This window comes from Sprattus sprattus (assembly GCF_963457725.1).
Source record: "Sprattus sprattus genome assembly, chromosome: 9".
In the NCBI taxonomy this organism is placed as follows: domain Eukaryota; kingdom Metazoa; phylum Chordata; class Actinopteri; order Clupeiformes; family Clupeidae; genus Sprattus; species Sprattus sprattus.
Window position 1 is genome coordinate 28,076,576 of NC_137928.1, and position 21,523 is coordinate 28,098,098.

The window sequence follows — 21,523 nt, forward strand, 5'->3', positions numbered from 1 at the left end:
GTTCTTCCTTTGTACTAGAAGTTGTAGTAATAAAAAATAGGTTGCAAATGTGGCAGAAGAGAGAGGATAGAGGTGATCTTCCCTCAATGCAGTACTCCATGTGAGAAGAATACATCAAAATAACAGTCTTGCTATTAAATTGAACATTTGTAAAACCATCCAGTGGTAAACCACGCTAAGAGGAGCAGTAGCATTGCCTCTATCTTCTTCATTCAGCAGCCATTCTGAAATGGCAGGAATTCAAGCATGACTGGACGGTCCATCTCTGGGCTTACTGGGGCTCTGCATAATAACTTTCACTGATGAATTTGCAATTGGATCGTCATCCAGCTCTGCAGCAATGAGCAAACAGAAGGCGGCTGGCTATGGAAATAAAGGGCCAGCTTCTAATAATAGCCTATCTACCTCCAATGGCGGCATTAATATGTATGAGAGTGCACAACCAGACTGTGATTTTGCTGGCGCTACTGCCAGATCCTGCCAGCCCCCAAAAAAACAGCAAGTACCCAGGGCGAGATGTTCATGGCCGTGTCGGGAAACGCACTACAGCACAGTACATATGCTGCAGGTGAGTCCGCTGCCATTCCCCTCTGCATTGGAGCGCGTGAACGAGCCACATTTGAAATTCACCAGTGATTTACATGAACATGTTGTTCCGTTAGACATTATGATTCTGTCGATGTCCTCAAGGTCAAAGTGGGTCTCTGGGCTGGAGGCAGCGGGGGCTGAGGCACGGGGGACTAACCACGATGCCAGCATATGGCTGAGCTGCACTGCACCGCACCGGGGTCTCAGGGCTATTGATTATTCATTGGGCAACTCACCTGGGCCCTGTACACCAAGATGCCCTCTCATCCCACTCTTCCACCTCCCCTCCTCTCTGTCCATCTCTCTCTCGCTCTCTCTCTCGCTTGGACTGTCCTTCAGGGTGTGGTGTCTCCGCGGTGTATGGAACCCCGTCCCCACGCGCCGTGGCTCCCCCCACCTCCTCCTCCACCACCGCCTGGGTCCTTGTCGGACTCGGGCTGGCTCTGGGCACGCTCCGGTTTGGGGTTGATGGTGCAGGGCGGGTCAGGCTGCTGCACGGACATGGTGCGGCGCAGGTGTGGGCGTTTGCACAGGAAGTCAGGCTTGGCTGAGCGAAGAGAGCCTTTGCACAGCACCAGACGCACCGACGAGCTCTTCTTGGGCCGCGCCCGGTGCCCAAACTGGAGCGTGGAGAGGTGCACGGCATACCCCTCGCTCAGAAACTACACCACCCCCCAACACACACACACGCAAAGGTGAGGGAAGAGAGGATCACACGGATGAGAGGATGATGACGTGAGAGCAGTGGAGTGATGAGGGAGAGGGAAAGGGAGAAGAAAAGACACAGCGGTGAGTAAGTCTAGCGGAAGAGGATCAATATTCATTGAATCAGAGAGAAACAGCTTGATGTGAAGCTGGAGACGTGACGTGACGTGACAGGATTGCCTGCATACCTGGCACTGGTTCTGGTACTTCTTGGACGGCCTGCCGACGATGTAAATTTGGGACGGGACGAGTCCCAGCATGTTATAGACAGAGATGTCCTTCATGGAGCCATAGGACGAGTTGATCTTAATGTGGCACTGCAAGGACAGAGACAATGAGGACCATTCTACTTTCAGTCTGATGCCTGACATCATCATGGAGAAGAGCGTATTTGAAGGGCAAGAGATAATACTGAGCAAGAAGGGCAAACAGGCAAACAAACACAGAGCCTTCAGTCAAAAGAGGAAGAGAAGAGTAGACAAAGACAGAGGAGAAGATGGTGCAAAGTCATTAACAAACATGGTCAAGCGTAGATGTTTGAAATGATTTGCAAAAGGGAGAAAGACACTGAATGATGTCCACTGGGGCAAAGAAGCAAGAAAACTGTGAACAAGAGGGAAAAGAACTGTGAAGAAAAGAAAAAGAAAGACAGAAAAGGGAGAAGGACATTCATCAATTGTTAGGATTCAGCAGGGAAAGGACCCAATCGCAGACCAGATGAACACAAAACTTGGGATTTATTCACAAGACACACTCAAGATCCTGGCAAAAACTCCAAAAGTATTTCCAAAAGCACCACAAAGACAGAGATGCTTACCATCCAAACTGGACTGAAAACTAACATTTAGTTACGAACCGACAGGGAACACAGGACAGACTGAACTTAAATAACAGAGGGGGAACTAAACAAGGTTAATTAACAAGACACAGGTGAACTTAAACCAAGGTTAGTTAACAAGACAAAGGTGAACTGAAAACAAGGTTAGTTAACAAGTCACAGGTGAACTAAAACAAGGTCGATTAACAATACACAACAGGAACCAATTAGGGAAACAAACCAGGTGATTAACAAGGCAGGTTTGGTAGGGGATGGAAAAAACCACATGGTGGAAGGCAGGTGGAGGCGGAGTTCAGAAGGACACAAAGAAGCACATGGAATTGATAAACAAACACAGAGAAACACATGGCAAAAAACACACACAAGAAACACGTGACAAAAAACACACACAACACGGACAGAGCAGGATCCTGACATCAAGATTTGTCATTGAAAGACGGCGCGGGGGCGCTTACCTCCTGCATGAGGTTTCGGAGGAAGAGGGCTTTCTGCCGCAGGGGGTCGTGCACCAGGCCCTCGGAGAAGAAGATCATGCCCTGGGGGAAGTTGTGCTGAGAGAGCCAGGAGACCACGCGCTGCTTCTGCATGTCTGGCCTGCCTGTGATGTAGATGATCAGGAAGCCCAGGTCCTGCCAGTGCCTGCCCATGGGAGGGAAGGAAAACCTGTTTGGCTCCTGTGGTTCAGCACTGCTGCTTTTTGATATCATCTGTCATGCTACTTATGGTGGAGCCAGTCCCAGAGATGTGTTCACAGAAGGAGGCATCTGAATGGGAAAAAACCTCTCCCTGACCACTGCAGCGAGTCTGATCCATGTCACCGTGTATGACTGATTTGGTGCATTTGTATGTGGGTCCCTCCAGAAACATTGCGAGGAAATACTGTATCATATAATGTCTTCAAAATTCTACTCTGTTAAACTACTCCCTTCACTGAAAAAGCCATCAACATGCACACTCACGTACTTACATACACACACACACACACACACACATCAACAACAACAATAAATATCAGTTTAGGTGTAGTGTAAGTTACCTAACAACATCCACCGCCCCTGGGCGCACTTTGGGGTCGCTGCCCATGATGGAGACGCTGGCAGCAAAGGAGCCATCAATGCTGAACACCACACACTCCATCCCCCGTGGCAACACAGTGAGAAAGGCCTCTGCACTCGTCTGGTCACCCCTAGAAGTGGAGAGAGAGAGAGAGAGGGTGGGTGTAAGAAAGAGTGCGAAAGAAGGAGAAAAGGCGAGTAGGGTTGCGACCAAGGCTCACAGCTCTCCAAATTCCAATTTACTTCACAACCCGGTGATATGAAGAGAGAGAGAGAGAGGGAGAGTGAAGAGGGAAAGAGGGAGATCTAGCGACACCCACTGTAGCCCTGGCAGCGAAAGATTACAGAGAAAGAGAGCTAATTCTGAGTGGAGTGATTTCCAAGCAAATGGTTTCACTTGCTTCACCTGCTCAAGGGCAACTGTAATCACAGCACCATAGTTACAGAAAATAAGGCTTACATTACTGGGAAGCTGTGGAGGTTTCCTGATGGAGGAGAAGAAGGAGAGAGAGAGAGAGAGAGAGAGAGATGGAGAAGTTGAAAGGCTAGATATCAAGATATCGAGACTCACTTGACCACCATTTTGATGGGGTAAACCCCGACGGCCAGCCTCTTGTGCTTGGGGACGGTGTAGGCGATGCGACCGCTGCTGTTGGTCACCTCTGTGTCAAAGTGCACCCAGCGGCCTGACTGAGGCTGGGTCATCAGAAAGACATCCACCTTTTAAAGAGAAAGAGAGACAGGGAGGGGGAGAGGAAAAACAGAGTGAGCGAGACCAAGTGAAAAAGAGAGGGGAGAGAGGGAGGAAAAAAGAAGGCAAGAAAGAAAGAAAGAGCAGGGATTTGAAGACGTTAAGATGGACACACAGGGGAGGGAAGCAGAGAGCAGCCTGGCAGGTGGCTGTGCTGCACACTTCTAATAATGTGAATTCATTCACCTTCTAATAATGGGCAGGATGGAAGAAGATGGAGGATTATTGAATTAAAAATAGAGGCAGGGCGTGTGGAGGAGGACCTGGGGACAGACTTGAGCGGGTGCACCTGCTGGAGGACTCCCACGTTCCTCTTCCACTGTGTCCCCCACTCACCTTCTCTCATGTCAGTGTGACCATGTCCCCCACTCACCTTCTCTCATGTCAGTGTGACCATGTCCTCCACCTTCTCTCATGTCAGTGTGACCATGTCCTCCACCTTCTCTCATGTCAGTGTGACCATGTCCTCCACCCACCTTCTCTCCAGTCAGTGTGACCATGTCCACCACCCACCTTCTCTCATGTCAGTGTGACCATGTCCTCCACCTTCTCTCATGTCAGTGTGACCATGTCCTCCACCTTCTCTCATGTCAGTGTGACCATGTCCTCCACCTTCTCTCATGTCAGTGTGACCATGTCCTCCACCCACATTCTCTCATGTCAGTGTGACCATGTCCTCCACCTTCTCTCATGTCAGTGTGACCATGTCCTCCACCCACATTCTCTCATGTCAGTGTGACCATGTCCTCCACCCACCTTCTCTCCGGTCAGTGTGACCATGTCCTCCACCTTCTCTCATGTCAGTGTGGCCATGTCCTCCACCTTCTCTCATGTCAGTGTGACCATGTCCTCCACCTTCTCTCATGTCAGTGTGACCATGTCCTCCACCCACCTTCTCTCCGGTCAGTGTGACCATGTCCTCCACCTTCTCTCATGTCAGTGTGACCATGTCCTCCACCTTCTCTCATGTCAGTGTGACCATGTCCTCCACCTTCTCTCATGTCAGTGTGACCATGTCCTCCACCTTCTCTCATGTCAGTGTGGCCATGTCCTCCACCTTCTCTCATGTCAGTGTGACCATGTCCTCCACCCACCTTCTCTCCAGTCAGTGTGACCATGTCCAGCGGCCCGTACATGAAGCGCCCAACCAGCGTCTGCTGCCCGTCCTCGGTCGCGATGACATCATTCACCCGGTGGTTGGCTGTGACGTTCTGCTAGAAGGAAAAGAGAAGAATCAGTTCCCTTTATGTGTTCTCTTTGTGTTCTCTTTATGTGTTCTCTCCAAGGCACTTCAGAGAACCAGCGCTAGCATGCGTGTGAAGGGAATAGAGGATGTCCTGTCTCCCTCCCTCCTCCTCCTTTCCATTCAGTTTCCCTACGGTCCTTTTTCTGCTTCAGTGAGAAGGCCAGAGCACCACAGAATGCATTCCCAAATCACTGCAGATGAGATGGGGCTTTGGTTTTATAATGTATACAATTAAAGCTACCAGAACGGAGGCATTTCAAGGTTGTTCTACATGCTGGTTACACTAATAGGCTGGGCAACCTGTTAGCAATAAGGAGGCTTTAAAAGTATTTAGCTACACTGCTGTTGCATCAGCCTTCCCCTGTTGATTTCCAAAGCTAATTAAGGCCATAGTTCCATACTTACTAGTACTGTGTACTGAATACTAGTTATGTACATTATACTGAATGAGAGGAAAGTGTAGGGTATATCTGTATTATTTTATTCTTAATTATTATTATTGACACTAACTTAATTTGGCAAGGTAAGGCAATGTTCTTGATTTGATTGACATATGCTGCATGATGAGGCATGATGTGACATTAGCAGGGTGCATTCAGTTTGTGTGTTGACCGTTCCTGGCTTTCATTATCGGTGATTTGCAGTCTGTTTCCTGCACACATCCTAGCAGTCATGGCCATTCTGTGGATTTGACATGCTTGCTCAGCACTGTACATTTGTAAGCCCACACAAGCTAATGAACCTGATTTAGCAGATTTGTCATTTAATGAAGCCTTTAAACATTTACGGGCGCTCGGCTATTTGCATATTGATTATGCCGGTCAATAATCAATTTCAGCCAGCCCTCAGACAGATTGGGGTGTGACACACAGACGGTGTTGTGGCTATTCGCTCCACAGGGCAGTTACGGCACACAATGACAAATGCACGGTAGGCCCAGTTGACACTACGCTTTCAAAGGCGGTGGAGGTTTTTAGAAAACATGCCATTCGCCACACAGCCATCACTCTGTATGAGAGGTGACAGGGCAGTTCTTTATGACAGCCATCTGCGAGCTCAGGGTGTGAGGAGTGAGGGAGAACGTGACTTCATTTAGCTGTGACATACGTTGCTCCGAGGGCAAGGCGCCTGCTTCAAAATTCTACTCTGTTAAACTACTCCCTTCACTGAAAAAGCCATCAACATGCACACTCACGTACTTACATACACGCACGCACGCACGCACGCACGCACGCACGCACGCACGCACGCACGCACGCACGCACGCACGCACGCACGCACGCACGCACGCACGCACGCACGCACGCACGCACGCACGCACACACACACACACACACACACACACACACACATCAACAACAACAATAATAAATATCAGTTCAGGTGTAGTGTAAGTTACCTAACAACATCCACCGCCCCTGGGCGCACTTTGGGGTCGCTGCCCATGATGGAGACGCTGGCAGCAAAGGAGCCATCAATGCTGAACACCACACACTCCATCCCCATGTAAGGCAATACTTGTTAAGGCGGAGTGCCTTTAAAGCAGTCGCCGTGGTGATTTCTCACTGACATTCTGATGTGAGATACGGCCATTCCAGCAGAGCCCGGGCCAAATGGGAGAATAAAGAACTTTATCCCCGAGAATGCCATCGCTACTTTAAATAGACAAACATCACAGACCACGCTCTGATGCAGCTTTCAGGCTTGGTGACGCTGTGAATATTGACATACATTCTTTGAAACATGGCGACGACGCAAGGTCAGCAGTGAGAAAACTGTTTGCTAAATATAAGCTGAAGGTTTCTTATGAAAAGAGGGCCAGAAATAGAGTGCCTTGCTTTCAGCGCATAGTGGAAGAGCGTGGCGGAGTAATTGTGTTGTGTTCTCGAGCTCAGACCCAAGGTGAAACTGTGTTTATTTTCAGTGATGCTCTCACAGCCCACACACAGAACTGAGTCAAAAAGCTTTCGCTGTGGCCGTGGAGGTATTTTTAGGGCAGCCATTGAGCGTCGCGGCTGGTTCAGCAGATGCTAGCGGCTGAATGAAGTGCCTGTTTGTACACTGAAGAGGATGAATGTCGCCGAGTGTAGGTGGTTCAGCATTGTTATGGCACTTTTGACATGTTTGGGATTAAATGGAGTTACTCATATTGCCAGGCCTGCACAAGACAGTTCCACAAAACCCCAGTTTAAAGAGTTGGAAATAAAATAACAAGTAGAGAGTACTTCAAAATAACACAACGAATGAACCCAAATGACCAAACTCATGAGGCATTACAGAGGCATTGCTGAGAAGCCCAGAGGATTGTCAGAGAGTACACCTGGAGGATTGTCAGAGAGTACACCTGGAGGATTGTCAGAGAGTACACCTGGAGGATTGTCAGAGAGTACACCTGGAGGATTGTCAGAGAGTACACCTGGGGGATTGTCAGAGAGTGTTTGAGTCATGCCTGGGTTACCAGAGAGAAAGAGAGAGGGTGAACAGGAGGGAGAGAGAGGCAGGGCGGGAGAGAGAGAGACACCTGGCCTCACCCTCAGCTTCACGTGTGTTCTCCTGCGCAGCCACTTCTCTCTTGGGCCGGAAGGAGAGAAGAGGGACGAGTCTACACGGTCAGCCTCCTGGGCATTTACACAGTCACATCGCATCACCTGTCAATCAAACAAACACACAAGTTATATATTCGTTGTGATAGTAATGGCTGTCTGTTTGAAAAAGCATTGCCACTCTGCCAACAGGAGTTTGAGAAATAGTGACCCTTGAATTATGATAAGCATAGAGACTAGGCAAAGCCATTACAGGAGGCCACATATTTGCTCTTGAGGGGGTCACAGCAGTGGCATGGGAGACAATGATAAGTGTTTCCACAAATACTAAAAAATAGTCATTCCACAGCATCCTTAAGGTCACAGAGAAATGATTCATCAAAGAGAGAGGGAGGGAGAAAAGGAGCTACTCCATTTCTCCAGTGGTGAACAGCAAATCCACTGTGAATCCTCAATGGAACATAAATTACAAAGTCAAATAGCTCTCCTTCAAAGGATGGCTGGGTCCAGAGCTGTGCAACAATCTCAGGCACAACTTAAATATGCATGTAGAAACACAGACTAGACATCCTTAAGATCTTCTTGGCTTTCATGAGTATTTTCTTCATTTCTTAATGTTTAATGCTGCATCTGTAAGAAGCCTTCTAGGGCGCTCAGACTATCATTAAGAAAGGTACCGTGAGGAATGAGAGAGAGAGAGGGGGAGAGAGAGAAATAGCGAGACATAAGGAGCGGCATGAGAAAGGGAGAGGAGAGAGAATGGCAGAAGAAAGGAAATAACAGACAGTGAAATAAGTAAGAGGGAGCGAGTGAGATGGTAGGAAAGGAAAAGAGAGAGAGAGAGAGAGAGAGAGCAAGAGAGAGGGAGATGTACTACTTCTCATTTCCCTCACGGCAGCTTGTGGAGCAGCAGCGGTGCTAATAAAAAAGAAACTGCTGATATGTGGAGCTTCCACCGCAGCTCTGTCCTCCATACACCCACGCACACACGCACACACACACACACGCAGACACACGCACACGCAGACACACAAACGTACACAGACACGCACACAAGCATGCTGATCCTCACACCAAGTCCATCTGCACACACCACACCTACATGCTCACTGTAAAAAGAGCTATAGCTAAAGAGCTCAAAACCCAATCAGTACTGTTTGTTATTAAATATCGGCCACCCAAGCTCTCACCAATATTCATACAAGAATTCTCCGAACTATTATCATTATGTGTCACCAGATATGACAAAATAGTCCTGAATGGAGACCTAAACATCCATGTTAATAAAAAAGCAGACCCAAGAACTATTGAGCTTTTAAATCTCCTCGCCAGTTTCGATTTAACTCAACACATAATGGATCCAACACACCAGCACGGAAACAAACTAGATCTAGTAATAACAACTGGATTAAACATCAATAATATTTCAATAACTGATCTACCCCTCTCTGACCATCATTGTATACTTTTTGATGTGGAAATCACCAAAAACCACAAAAAAAATCTTAGTCCATAAAAGACATCTAGACGATGAAGCTATTGATTGCTCTATATGAGCCAACTAGTCATGCCTGCACTCTAAATGAAATGGTAGAGAATCTCAATGAAGCAGTATCATCTGTGTTAGACTCTGTAGCCCCAATTAAAACAAAAAAGAAGTTTACAAGTAGGACTTCCCCATGGCTGAGAAATAAAAATGTTAGTGAAATAAAAAGAAAATGTCGCGTAGCAGAGAGAAAATGGAGAAAAACAAAGACCAATATCGACCACGGTATCTACAAACATGCACTAAATACCTATAACAAAACCATCCGTCCAGCAAGGAAAGATTATTTTTCCAACATTATTACAGAAAATGCCGGAAATTCCAAAGTTCTGTTCTCCACCATTGACCGGCTGCTAAACACTGTCCCTGCCCCCCCACTATCCTCAGCAGCTAAATGCGAAGAGTTCGCTCAGTTCTTCAAGAACAAAATAACATTGATCAGAGCTAGTATCACTACTACTGGAGGTGAAATTTACATTAGTAGATCTTGCAACTTAACCATGAGCACTTTTACATGTATCACACTAAGTGAACTCTCCAAAATCATCATCGAATGTAAAACTACAACCTCAGATATTGATCCTATTCAAACCGCATTCTTTAAGCAAATGTCTCAGGTCCGGTCCTTGACATCATAAACACATCCCTTAGAACTGGCGTTTTCCCAGATGCCTTCAAAACATCTGTTGTAAAGACCCTATTAAAGAAACCCGAATTGGATACCAGTACAATAGCAAACTATAGACCGATATCAAATCTTCCATTTATTACTTAAGTCCTGGAAAAGATAGTATTAGTCCAAATATATTCCTTTCTGGAAGAAAATAACATCTTGGAAGTATTTCAGTCAGGTTTCAGAAAATATCACAGTACTGAAACCACTCTCACCAAAATAATTAGCGACTTCATACAAAAAAATGCAGCATTTAATACCATTGATCACGACATCCTAATCAATAGACTTGAAAATCTTATTTGGTTCTCTGACTGTGTATTGAACTGGATCTAAACATATATTAGAGGAAGGAAGTTTTATGTTAGTCTAGGAGACCATGGGGCCCTATCTTGCACCCAGCGCAATTGACATTGTCACCGACGCATGTATAATTCCTATCTTGCACCCGGCGCACAGCGCGATTTTCCCTCCAGAGGCGCGCTTCGAAATGAACTTGCGTCGACATGGGCGGGGGCGGAACAGTGAAGGCGTTTCTCTGGCGCAAGTGGTATTTTGCAGTTTCAAAACAACGCCGTGCGCCGTGCGCCATTGACCAAAAAAAAGCTGGTCTAATGTGAGGCGCAATGTCTAAAGTCTGTAACGCGTATTCAGAACGCTATTTTAAGGGCGCATGTGCTTGCCCGCACAGTATAGGACCTATAGGCTACACTTTACTTCTGTCGTCTTCACGAGAGATTTACACCAATTGTTTGGCAAGCCATATATAAGGAAAATAAAGTATTTACCACATGAGGAAATCATTGTGATATCCGTATCCAAGACATTTTAAAACTAGGCATACATCTAGCATACACAATTGACCCAAATGATTCAGGTTAATTGAAGCTGCGTGACATTTGATTTATTGTATGGCTTTGTTGCATTTATTTAATGCCAGTATTATTATAAATCTTGTAAACTCATCTTTGTGTATGTGGACTTTATTTATGTACCTTGGGTTTGGTCAGCTGGTGCACTGGCTTGGGTGCCGATTTCCATGCCCCCAAATCCCTGCAGGCTCTCAGGCGTGAGGGTAGACGTGGCGATGTCCTCTGCTGCCGTCAGATCCTGGGTCGAGGCAGATCCACCTCCCGTGAAGGCACGAGAACGTGTGTTACCTTCCAGCTTGGATGTCCCACGTCTCCCGACGTCATTATAGCGTTTTCAGCAACGTTTTCGGGTGCCCCGTTGCAGAAACAATCACGGCAATATCTTGACATGCTTGCTTGACTTTGCTTACTTTTGGAGGGTTTCTCGCATCCCCATATATATCTATCTCCCGGCTTTTTACAAAGCCATACAATAAATCAAATGTCACGCAGCTTCAATTAACCTGAATCATTTGGGTCAATGTGTAGGCTACGCTAGATGTATGCCTATTTTTAAAATATCTTGGATATGGATATCACAATGTTTTTCTCAAGTGGTAAATACTTTATTTTCCTTGTAATTATATATGGCTTGCCAAAGAATTGGTGTAAATCTCACGTCGGTCTCCTCGGCTGTGAACTTTTCCGGTCTTCCACCAGGTAATTCCGCCATCAAAATAACAAGCCGCTATGGACTATGCGCTCCTCGCTCTTAAAGGGAATGTGAAATGACGCTCGGATTGGTTTATTGCATATTACGCCCAGACCACACCTATGGCTGAGTAACCTCCTTTGGACCAACCCTTTTGACACTTGCGCTGGACGCAAGTGTGTTTTTTCCGGCGTTAAAATAGCAACTGCGCCATAGAGCCGCCCACACAGCTACTTGCGCTTGGCGCCGTCCTACTTGCGTTTCTGATCGGCAAGATAGGGCCCCATATGTCCAAGAAATATGAAAGCTGCTACAGGGTTGCACAAGGGAGCTGTTTAGGTCCATTATTCTTTTGTCTTTATATGTTACCACTCAGTGACATCATCAGAGAATATAGTATAGATTTTCATAGCTATGCGGATGACACACAATTGTATATTTCCGCTGAACCTAATGATGCGACAGCAATAAACTCCATTAACAACTGTTTATTGGCAATCAACAAATGGATCAACAATAACTTTCTCAAACTCAATGAGGACAAAACTGAAGTCCTACTTATCGGCCCCAATTTAAAAAGTGAGTAGCTCACCAAGAATTATAGGAGGTTTAACCCTGTGGATTAAACCTGAGGTGATAAGTCTTTGTGTCATCCTTGACTCAGATTTGAATTTAAACTCCCACATTAACAAAGTGACCAAAACAGCTTTCTTTCACCTCAGGAACATAGCAAAGGTACGACCATTCATAAACCAAAATTATGCAGAGAAGCTTATTCATGCTTTCATATCGAGCCGGCTAGACTACTGTAATTCACTTTTTACTGGTCTTCCCAAGGAAACAACTGAAAGACTCCAGCTCATTCAAAACTCTGCAGCTAGACTATTAACCAAAACTAAAAGGAGAGAACACATTAGTCCTGTCCTAGCTACTTTACACTGGCTTCCTGTTACCTTCAGAATTTACTTTAATTGACTCCTCACATACAAAGCTCTAAATGGACAAGGAGGACCTAGCTACATTGCTAACTCTCTTACTAACTACACATTAGCTAGAACACTGCGATCATCAGATACAGGTCTGTTACAGGTCACCATAAGCAGTCATAAGAAGATTGGTGATGCAGCCTTTGTCAACTACGCCCCAAAATTATGGAACACATTACCTATTGACATTAGGGAATCAAACACGCTAGACATTTTTAAAAGGCAGCTTTAATCTTTTTACCAAAGCATTTCATTAATTTCATCTGGCACAATTTATTTCTCTGTAACTTGCACTATTTTTACTATTTTTCTTTTAAACTGTTTTAAGGGTTTTATGACTTTTATTCCTTTTATGATGATTTTAGTAATCCAAGGAGCCTATCAGAACACCAGGTTCTGATACGATGTTGATCATTTTTATTTATCTTTCACTCCATGTATTGCTCCTGCTGCTTGCTTTTATTGATTTTATGTAAAGCACTTTGAATTGCAACTCTTGTATGAAATGTGCTATATAAATAAAGTCTTACTTCTATCTCGTTCAGTAAATCAGTAAGACACAGGAAAAGAACTGTATCACACACACACACACACACACCCCACACTCACACTCACACTCACACACACACACACACACACACACACACACACACACACACACACACACACACTCACACACACACACGGGTGGAAGACAGTTGTTAATGACCTGTCGCAGGATGAAGGCCCCAACGTCTGTGGACTCCCAGTAGGAGGCGTGGAAGAGGTGTGGCAGAGCCACGGTGGGGAAGGAGGTGAGCACGTCAGGACAGTAGAGGGAGTAATCCAGCCTCTTGGAGCCCCACCAGGTGCTGGAGACTAAGGAGGCAGAGAGGCACGGATCAACAGGGTGATATGGAGGGCACGTCACACTGAGACTATGGAGACTAAAGACGGGGAAGAGATACACCTACACAGACTTCAGATCTCATTCACATGGAGACAGACGGACCATCTTTCAAAAAATACAGATGTTATTATGTTAAGTACACACACACACGCACCTGTACACACACACTCACAAACATGTGCACTCACTCAAACAGACACGCACTCACTTAAAAAACATACAAACAGATTTATACCATTGCATTCAGATGATGTCAAAATGTGTCTCACTAAAGGCTATCAGGGGTTTCTGATGCAGTAAGAGCTATCATGTGTTACTTGTTAAAATATGTATTCATTTTGATTTTCAGATCTGAATACATTGTGTGCAGAGCTACTATGAGCCTCCCTACGGCAGGATGCTCATGAAAGGCAAATGAACCACTTTTGGCTTGAAAGTCACGACCACATCGTGGGAGTGCTCTAGTATTTTCTGTTAGTGAACCTTGAAATTAGACCTCAAATTTAATTTTGAATTTATCTCCTTGGGGGGTAAGGAGGTCAGCATTGAATCCCAGGATCTCAACTGTTTGTCCTAAAACAACTTGACTTAATGTGCCATTGATAGTGTGATAGTGATAGTGATTCAGAGTGCGTAATTGATTGGCAACGCTGGCTGCTGGAGAGCTGTAGTGGAGGGAAGAGAGAAGGGCTCACACTCAACACTCAGTTCAACACTCACTGGTAGCCACGGTGCTGCTCAGGCGACCCTCGGAGCAGCCGGATGTCTCGCTGTCCATGCTCGTCAGGCTGGATTGCCGGACCACACCTCCACCTCCTCCCCGTCCTCCTCCTCCTCCTGCGGCACTGCCTGCTCCTGCCCTGCTACCTCGGTCCGGATGGGGGGAGCAGGGCAGGGGGGCACTGCTAGCGTCCAGGAACACCTCTGGATGGGCGTGGATGTTGTCCGCTGAGGGGAAGGGAAGAGAGTCCTCATGAAGAAAAAAATTGGAAAAAGAGGGAATGACGGGATGGATGTTGAGGGGAACTGGAAGGAAGTTAGAAAGAGAGAGGAGACAAACGGAAAAAAAACAGAAAGCGCAAAAAGAAAGAGAGAGAAAGTTGAGTAGGATGAGAAGGAAAAATGAGTAGCGTGCCTGTTTCAAACTCATCCAGTGCTCATGGAATGTGAAATGCTGTTAGTTTGTGCGAAAAGCTAAACAGGCTAAAATGACATTGATCTTCATCCAATCAACTGGGTGTGTAAGAACAGGGATTATAGCATCAAGGGAGGGAGAATATACCAATTTTAGTGCAACAAAGAAGACCTATGTGCTGCATATGACACCATATGGCATCGTGGCCTTCAGGGACGTGCAGTCATAGGACGCAGGGGAGGCAGAGCCTCATCTGTCATTTTGAAAAGTAAATATATATACTCCCTTGTCACTTCCCGCCTGGACTACTGCAATTCCCTTCTCTTTGGTCTCCCACACAAACTTCTCCATAAACTCCAACTGGTACAAAATGCTGCTGCCCGTATCGTCACTAGGACGCCATCCATCAATCACATCACCCCCGTTCTGCATCAACTCCACTGGCTTCCCATTGAACACCGCATAAATTTCAAAATCCTCCTCCACACATTTAAGGCAATCCATAACCTCGCCCCTCCATACCTCTCTGACCTCCTCCACATCAATGTCCCTACCCGGTCTCTCAGGTCTGCTTCCTCCATCACCCTGACCGTCCCCCAAGCCCATCTGTCCACCATGGGATCCAGAGCCTTCAGCCGCTCTGCCCCTCACCTCTGGAACTCCCTTCCCCCTGACATCAGGAACATTGACCCTTACTCAATCGCTCTTTTTAAAAAACTAATCAAAACGCACCTGTTTAAGCAGGCCTATAACCTGTAAAGTTGTTGCCGTATAATGTATAATTCAATGTATTTTTTTTTATAATTCAATGTATTTTTTTCAATGTATTTTTATAATTCAATGTATTTTTAATTTTTTCAATGTTGTAAGGCGACCTTGGGTCTCTTGAAAGGCGCCATATAAATAAAATGTATTATTATTATTATTATATATACAGCCGCGGAAAAAATTAAGAGACCACTTCAAAATTATCAGTTTCTCTGGTTTTACTATTTATTGGTATGTGTTAAAGTAAAATGTACATTTTTGTTTTATTCTATAACCTACTGGCAACATTCCTACCAAATTTCAAATAAAAATATTGTCATTTAGATCATTTATTTGCAGAAAAATGACAATTGGTCAAAATAGCAAAAAAGATGCAGTGTCTTCAGATCTCGAATAATGCAAAGAAAACAAGCTCATATTCATTTTTAAACTACACAATACTAATGCTTACACTTAGGAAGAGTTCAGAAATCAATATTTGGTGGAAAAACCTTGATTTAAAATCACAACTTTCATGTGTCTTGGCATGCTCTCCACCAGTCTTTCACATTGCCGTTGGGTGACTTTATGCTACTCCTGGCGCAAGAATTCAAGCAGCTCTGCTTCTTTTCATGGCTTGTGACCATCCATCTTCCTCTTGATCACATTTCAGAGGTTTTTGATGGGATTCAGGTCTCGAAATTGGGCTGGCCATGACAGGGTCCTGATCTGGTGGTACTCCATCCACACCTTTACTGGCCTGGCTGTGTGGCATGGAGCATTGCCCTGCTGGAAAAAACACTTCTCAGAGTTGGGGAACATTGTCAGAGCTAAAGGAAGCAAGTTTTTCTTCCGGGACAACGTTGTACTTTGCCTGGCTGAGGTTTGTAAAAGACCATAAGGATTGAAAAAAGCGGACTGGAGGGTCTTCTAGTTCGTCTTCTCTGATGAGTCCAATTTTCAGCTTTGCCCAACACATGGTCGTCTGATGGTTAGACGGAGACCTGGAGAGGCCTACAAGCCAGAGAGTCTTGCACCTACTGTGAAATCGGACTCATCAGAGAAGGCGAACTTAGAAGAACCTCCAGTCCGCTTTTTCAATCCTTATGGTCTTTTACAAACCTCAGCCAGGCAAAGTACAACGTTGTCCCGGAAGAAAAACTTGCTTCCTTTTGCTCTGACAATGTTCCCCAACTCTGAGAAGTGTTTTTTCCAGCAGGGCAATGCTCCATGCCACACAGCCAGGCCAGTAAAGGTGTGGATGGAGTACCACCAGATCAGGACCCTGTCATGGCCAGCCCAATTTCGAGACCTGAATCCCATAAAAAACCTCTGAAATGTGATCAAGAGGAAGATGGATGGTCACAAGCCATGAAAAGAAGCCGAGCTGCTTGAATTCTTGCGCCAGGAGTAGCATAAAGTCACCCAACGGCAATGTGAAAGACTGGTGGAGAGCATGCCAAGACACATGAAAGTTGTGATTTTAAATCAAGGTTATTCCACCAAATATTGAATTCTGAACTCTTCCTAAGTGTAAGCATTAGTATTGTGTAGTTTAAAAATGAATATGAGCTTGTTTTCTTTGCATTATCCGAGATCTGAAGACACTGCATCAATTTTTCTATTTTGACCAATTGTCATTTTTCTGCAAATAAATGATCTAAATGACAATATTTTTATTTGAAATTTGGTAGGAATGTTGCCAGTAGGTTATAGAATAAAACTAAAATGTACATTTTACTTTAACACATACCAATAAATAGTAAAACCAGAGAAACTGATAATTTTGAAGTGGTCTCTTAATTTTTTCCGCGGCTGTATATATATGGGCCATTCTACCGAATTGGTGCAAAGTCACGTCGGAAATATTTAGTTTTTTTTTATGTTTTATTCCCAAAACTTTGTCCGTAGGTATATTGTACCATATCTAAAGTACACATATCTAGTACAAGAACAGTCAATTTTTATATTGTATTTTCAGAATGTGTTGGAATGTTTTTCCTCTTCCAAAAATTGTCACTACCGAAACATCACATTTACTAGAGTAAAAAAGTATTATTATTAACCTGTTCAGATTGTGTTTCCTTCCCTTCTCTGAAGAGTATTTTTACACATTTTTCTTGAAGGTTTTCACAATGAAATCCATAAAATGAAATTTTTACCAAATTTTCAAGTTCAATTTATCTGTTTCGGTAGTGACTGCACTGTTTCGGTAGTGACTGCACTGTTGGATGGATGTTCAATTCTCTCCCAAAATCTTCCAAAAGGTGCTCTGGCCCGCCCTTTAGTCCACACAACACATTTATTTAAAAATGATGGGATTGAACTACTTACCATTTCATTTTTCCACTACCGAAATCATCTGGTCACTACCATATGTTACGGTAGTGACTGTTTCAGTAGTGACAATTCTAGCTAACTTTAAGCATAAATAAAGAATTCTAGCAAGCACACGGCCTGCAAACAAATCTTTGAAGCGGTGTACACACATACAAACATAAGATTTTGCATGAAACCCCAAAAGGTTTACTTAATTAGTAAAACATGGGTTTCGGTAGTGACAATTCTTAAGGTTACACGTCGATTTATATAACATTTATATAAAAACTATGGGATTCATCTACTTACCATTCAACTATGAGGGACAGGGATGCACTGTTACTGCATGGTCAAAAATGCAGGGTCGTGGCTAAAACACAGGCTCAGCCAATGGACTAAAACTCTTGTGTTTCGGTAGTGACGTGAAAACTAGGGACATGATTTTTTGAGTATAGTTAATTGATTTAAAAATTAAACCCACAATAAATCTAAATATTCCATGTTCTGTTTCAACCCAATCATAAAGATCTTTGAAATAAAATCATTGAAAAAATTCTAAAAAATTTAAAAAAATGTTTTTTTTTTAAAGGCATTGAAATTTAGATGTCAGGGTTGGGGACAGCTACTTCCCAATAGAAAGTACCCTATAAATGATGATTGGACCAAACAGTGGGGCTCAGCCAACACCAAGTTACATGGCTACATCGAAACACCGTCCACAAGGCCTGCAGGACACAACCTCAACAGAAAATCCTGGGTATGACTCAACAGATGCCGGACAGGACATGGACGCTTCAGAGCCAATATGCACAGGATGAACCTATTGATGCTCCAGACTGCCCCTGTGGGGCCCCAGAGCAAACGGCTGATCACATTATAAACGACTGCACCAAGTACCAGTGCCCCTGAACAGTGAAGCACTAGCATGACTAGCGGACAAAAGCTAACAGTATGAGATGTATTTTGTGACATACGAATATATATATATATACAAGATGGCGGACCTATCAGCTCTCCCGGCTAAGACAATAGCTAAGCCCTGGTGCTGAGTCAGCGGGTCAGGCGGAGGAAGGCAGATACGAGCAGAAGTCCGGCACAGAGTGGAGCAGATTGGCGCAGAGCCTCTCCCAGATAACCAACAACTGCCGCTCCCTTGGGCCAACTGCCTAGTGTCGCCCTCGTCGTTATCATATTCATCTCCCTTTCTTCCACTCCAGGTCTGTTTCATAGCCTCGCTCCCAGCAGGCCACCATTATCTGACCATTCACTCCTCTACACCTGTCTTTATTAAGCATGCCGACCATCCCTAAATCACTACGACCTCTAATAATTCAGCCACGCTTCACGCACGCACGCACATACACACACACAAATACACACATGCACACGCACAAATACACACATGCACACGCACGCACACACACACACGTGCGCATGTGCACACACACACACGCACGCACGTATACACACATAAATACATACACTTGGAGCCCCTTGATTGAAGGACCACATCAAACACAATGATGCTGTTCACATACATACTCTGCAGACCCCAGATATTGGCAGTGGCCATTATGATTTGCCTGACTGAGCCCGTGTCAGCAGGGCAGTGGTGAGGGCCGGTCCTTTCGACCCTAGATGGTATTTCCACAATACAGCCCGTTACGCCCAGAGACGTTATGGGCTCAAAGGCGGATCTGTGCATGTGAATGTACATGTCTGTGCAAGTGTGTGTGTGTGTTTGTTCCTGTGTGCGTGCATACATGTGTTAACTGCTGCTCCTAAATCCAGCCTCTGCAGATGGCTGGCATGTCTTGTCCTGCTTGATGCCTCTTCAACAATGGGCCTGGTCGGCTCCTGAAGGCTGGACACGTGAGTGGCCTGGCATTGGGCCATTAAGATGAGAGGCAGCAGGAAGCGTGGACAAGGACCTCAGTCCGATTACCAGGGATGATGGCGGGAGCAAGAGGGGATGGGGGGACTACTCCAGACAGATGCAGAGCGAGAGAGAGAGAGAGAGAGAGAGAGAGAGATGAGTGGGTGAGTACAGAGAGCAATGTGAAAAGAGAGGTGTGTGAAATGAGAGGTGATGGGGGAATGCTAAACGGCTCCCCCCTATCTGCTGTGGTCCTTAAGAAAAGCACCTGCATTTGTACTGCCACTTACCCTACCATATGCTCCCCACCTGGGATATGAATGTGGGTGCTGAATATCTGTGTGTGTGTGTGTGCATCTGTGTGTGTTTGCCAGTGTGTTTACTTGTGTGTACATGTGAACATGTTTATATGCGTATGTGTGTGTGTGTGTGTGTGTGTGTGTGTGTGTGTGTGAAACCTGTGTATGTGGCAGAGAAAGGTTCACCTTCTGTAAGATTCTGCACAAGCACTTTGAGTTGCATCTTCCCAAGCCTTTGGAGTGGATGAAAAGCACAAAGTGCACTAATAATTTCCCACCCACATGTAAACCAATTTCTCCTCAGGCTCTGCTAAGGGAGAGGGAGACATTGGAGGGTTGTGGTTATATGGAAACATATAAATAGCTAAATAAACAGCCCAATGCACTACAGCCTTTTAGCCCTCTAGCAACCTTTTGTACCTTTTACCTGAGGTACGGACTGCGTCTGCCCCCTTCACCCCTACCAGGGCGGACGGATCATGTGAACGGATGGATCATGTGAATTCACAAGGCTCACACTCTACATGCACTTCTAGTAATGTGTGTGAGCATTTAGCCCTTACTCTGGTCACACCTGACCTTTGCCCGTGGACTACCAAATCACAGGAGAGAGAGGGAGAGAGGATACACCCCAGCGCTGCCCCCCCCCCCCCCCCCCCCCCCCCCAGGTTTGTGAGCAGGAGCCTTCATTGGAATACAAATGCCAGCCCACTTTGAAATCGCATCATCCTGAATCAGCGATGGGTAATCCAGGGACCCAGACGGAGCTCAGAAAAAAAACAACCGTTCATCGGAGACTGTTTCTTTTCTGAGGATTACTGCTTTCCCTCTTCCCCCCCCCCCCACACACACACACACACACACACACACACACACACACACAGCTTTCCCTCTGAGCCACAGTGTTTGTTTGTGGAGGCAGGTAATTATTTTGATGATGTTTTGATGAAGCCTGTGGTGACATGTGTAAGATGCCTATTCACTCACGCAGCCTGGCTGAGTGCACTACACCAACAGAGACAATCGGGGTGGGATTGCATCTGTAAACATTGACATGAGAGCTTTGGGTTTCAGCTGAAAACAAGTATTGATATCCATGCTTTTTCATGGGGTTGTGCTTTTTATATGGATAATGGAGAAATCACATATTTCAAATTAACAAATACACTGAATGAAGAAAAACACAGACATGTATACACACACACACGTACATACACACAAACACACAGATGCAAGCATGTGCACAGACAGCGTAACTCTGCCTGAGAAAACACACAAATAGAGAAATAGAGTAGTACAGTGAGAAACACACACACACACACACACACACACACACACTTTAAATAGCCTTTTTCTGTCCCATTGCATCTCTCATCCCCTCCAACTCTGCCCCTGTCGCTTTGAGGCATTAGAGGAGGAATTTGTCTTTCACAGTGCAGTGCACATGGCACTCAGGGGGGGAGGGGGGGGAGCACCCGGGCAGCAGCCTGACACCAGCCCACTGGATGACAACAGAGGAGTGGAGAAGAGAGGAGAGGAGAGGAGAGAGGGAGACACGCTGAGCAGAGGCAGACCTGTCACTTAGAGGAGGAGAGAGAGAGAGGAAGGAAGGAGGGAGGGATAGACACAGACAGGAGGAGGCAGATCTGGATGGCGTATGACAGACAGAAAGAGAGAGAAAGATGCATAGACTAGAAAAGGTAGAGATCCAGATGGCAGGTGTGTTTGTGTGAGAGAGACAGACTGGAAGATATGGATGATGAG

At 45.4% G+C, this 21,523-nt stretch overlaps 1 protein-coding gene across 1 annotated transcript in view; it reads right to left on the reverse strand.

The window, feature by feature from the left end:
* Positions 1 to 923: 923 nt before the first annotated feature.
* Positions 924 to 21,523, reverse strand: part of LOC308370420 (membrane-associated phosphatidylinositol transfer protein 3-like) — a gene marked incomplete at both ends in the record, with an annotated part of 106,606 nt that continues 86,006 nt past the window's right edge. The window contains 9 exons of the mRNA XM_080845072.1: positions 924 to 1,250; positions 1,482 to 1,610; positions 2,587 to 2,770; positions 3,168 to 3,317; positions 3,758 to 3,906; positions 5,032 to 5,151; positions 7,715 to 7,831; positions 13,204 to 13,352; positions 14,104 to 14,331. Coding sequence (XP_080701198.1) covers positions 924 to 1,250; positions 1,482 to 1,610; positions 2,587 to 2,770; positions 3,168 to 3,317; positions 3,758 to 3,906; positions 5,032 to 5,151; positions 7,715 to 7,831; positions 13,204 to 13,352; positions 14,104 to 14,331 — 1,553 coding nt within the window. The remainder of the gene's footprint in view (positions 1,251 to 1,481; positions 1,611 to 2,586; positions 2,771 to 3,167; positions 3,318 to 3,757; positions 3,907 to 5,031; positions 5,152 to 7,714; positions 7,832 to 13,203; positions 13,353 to 14,103; positions 14,332 to 21,523) is intronic.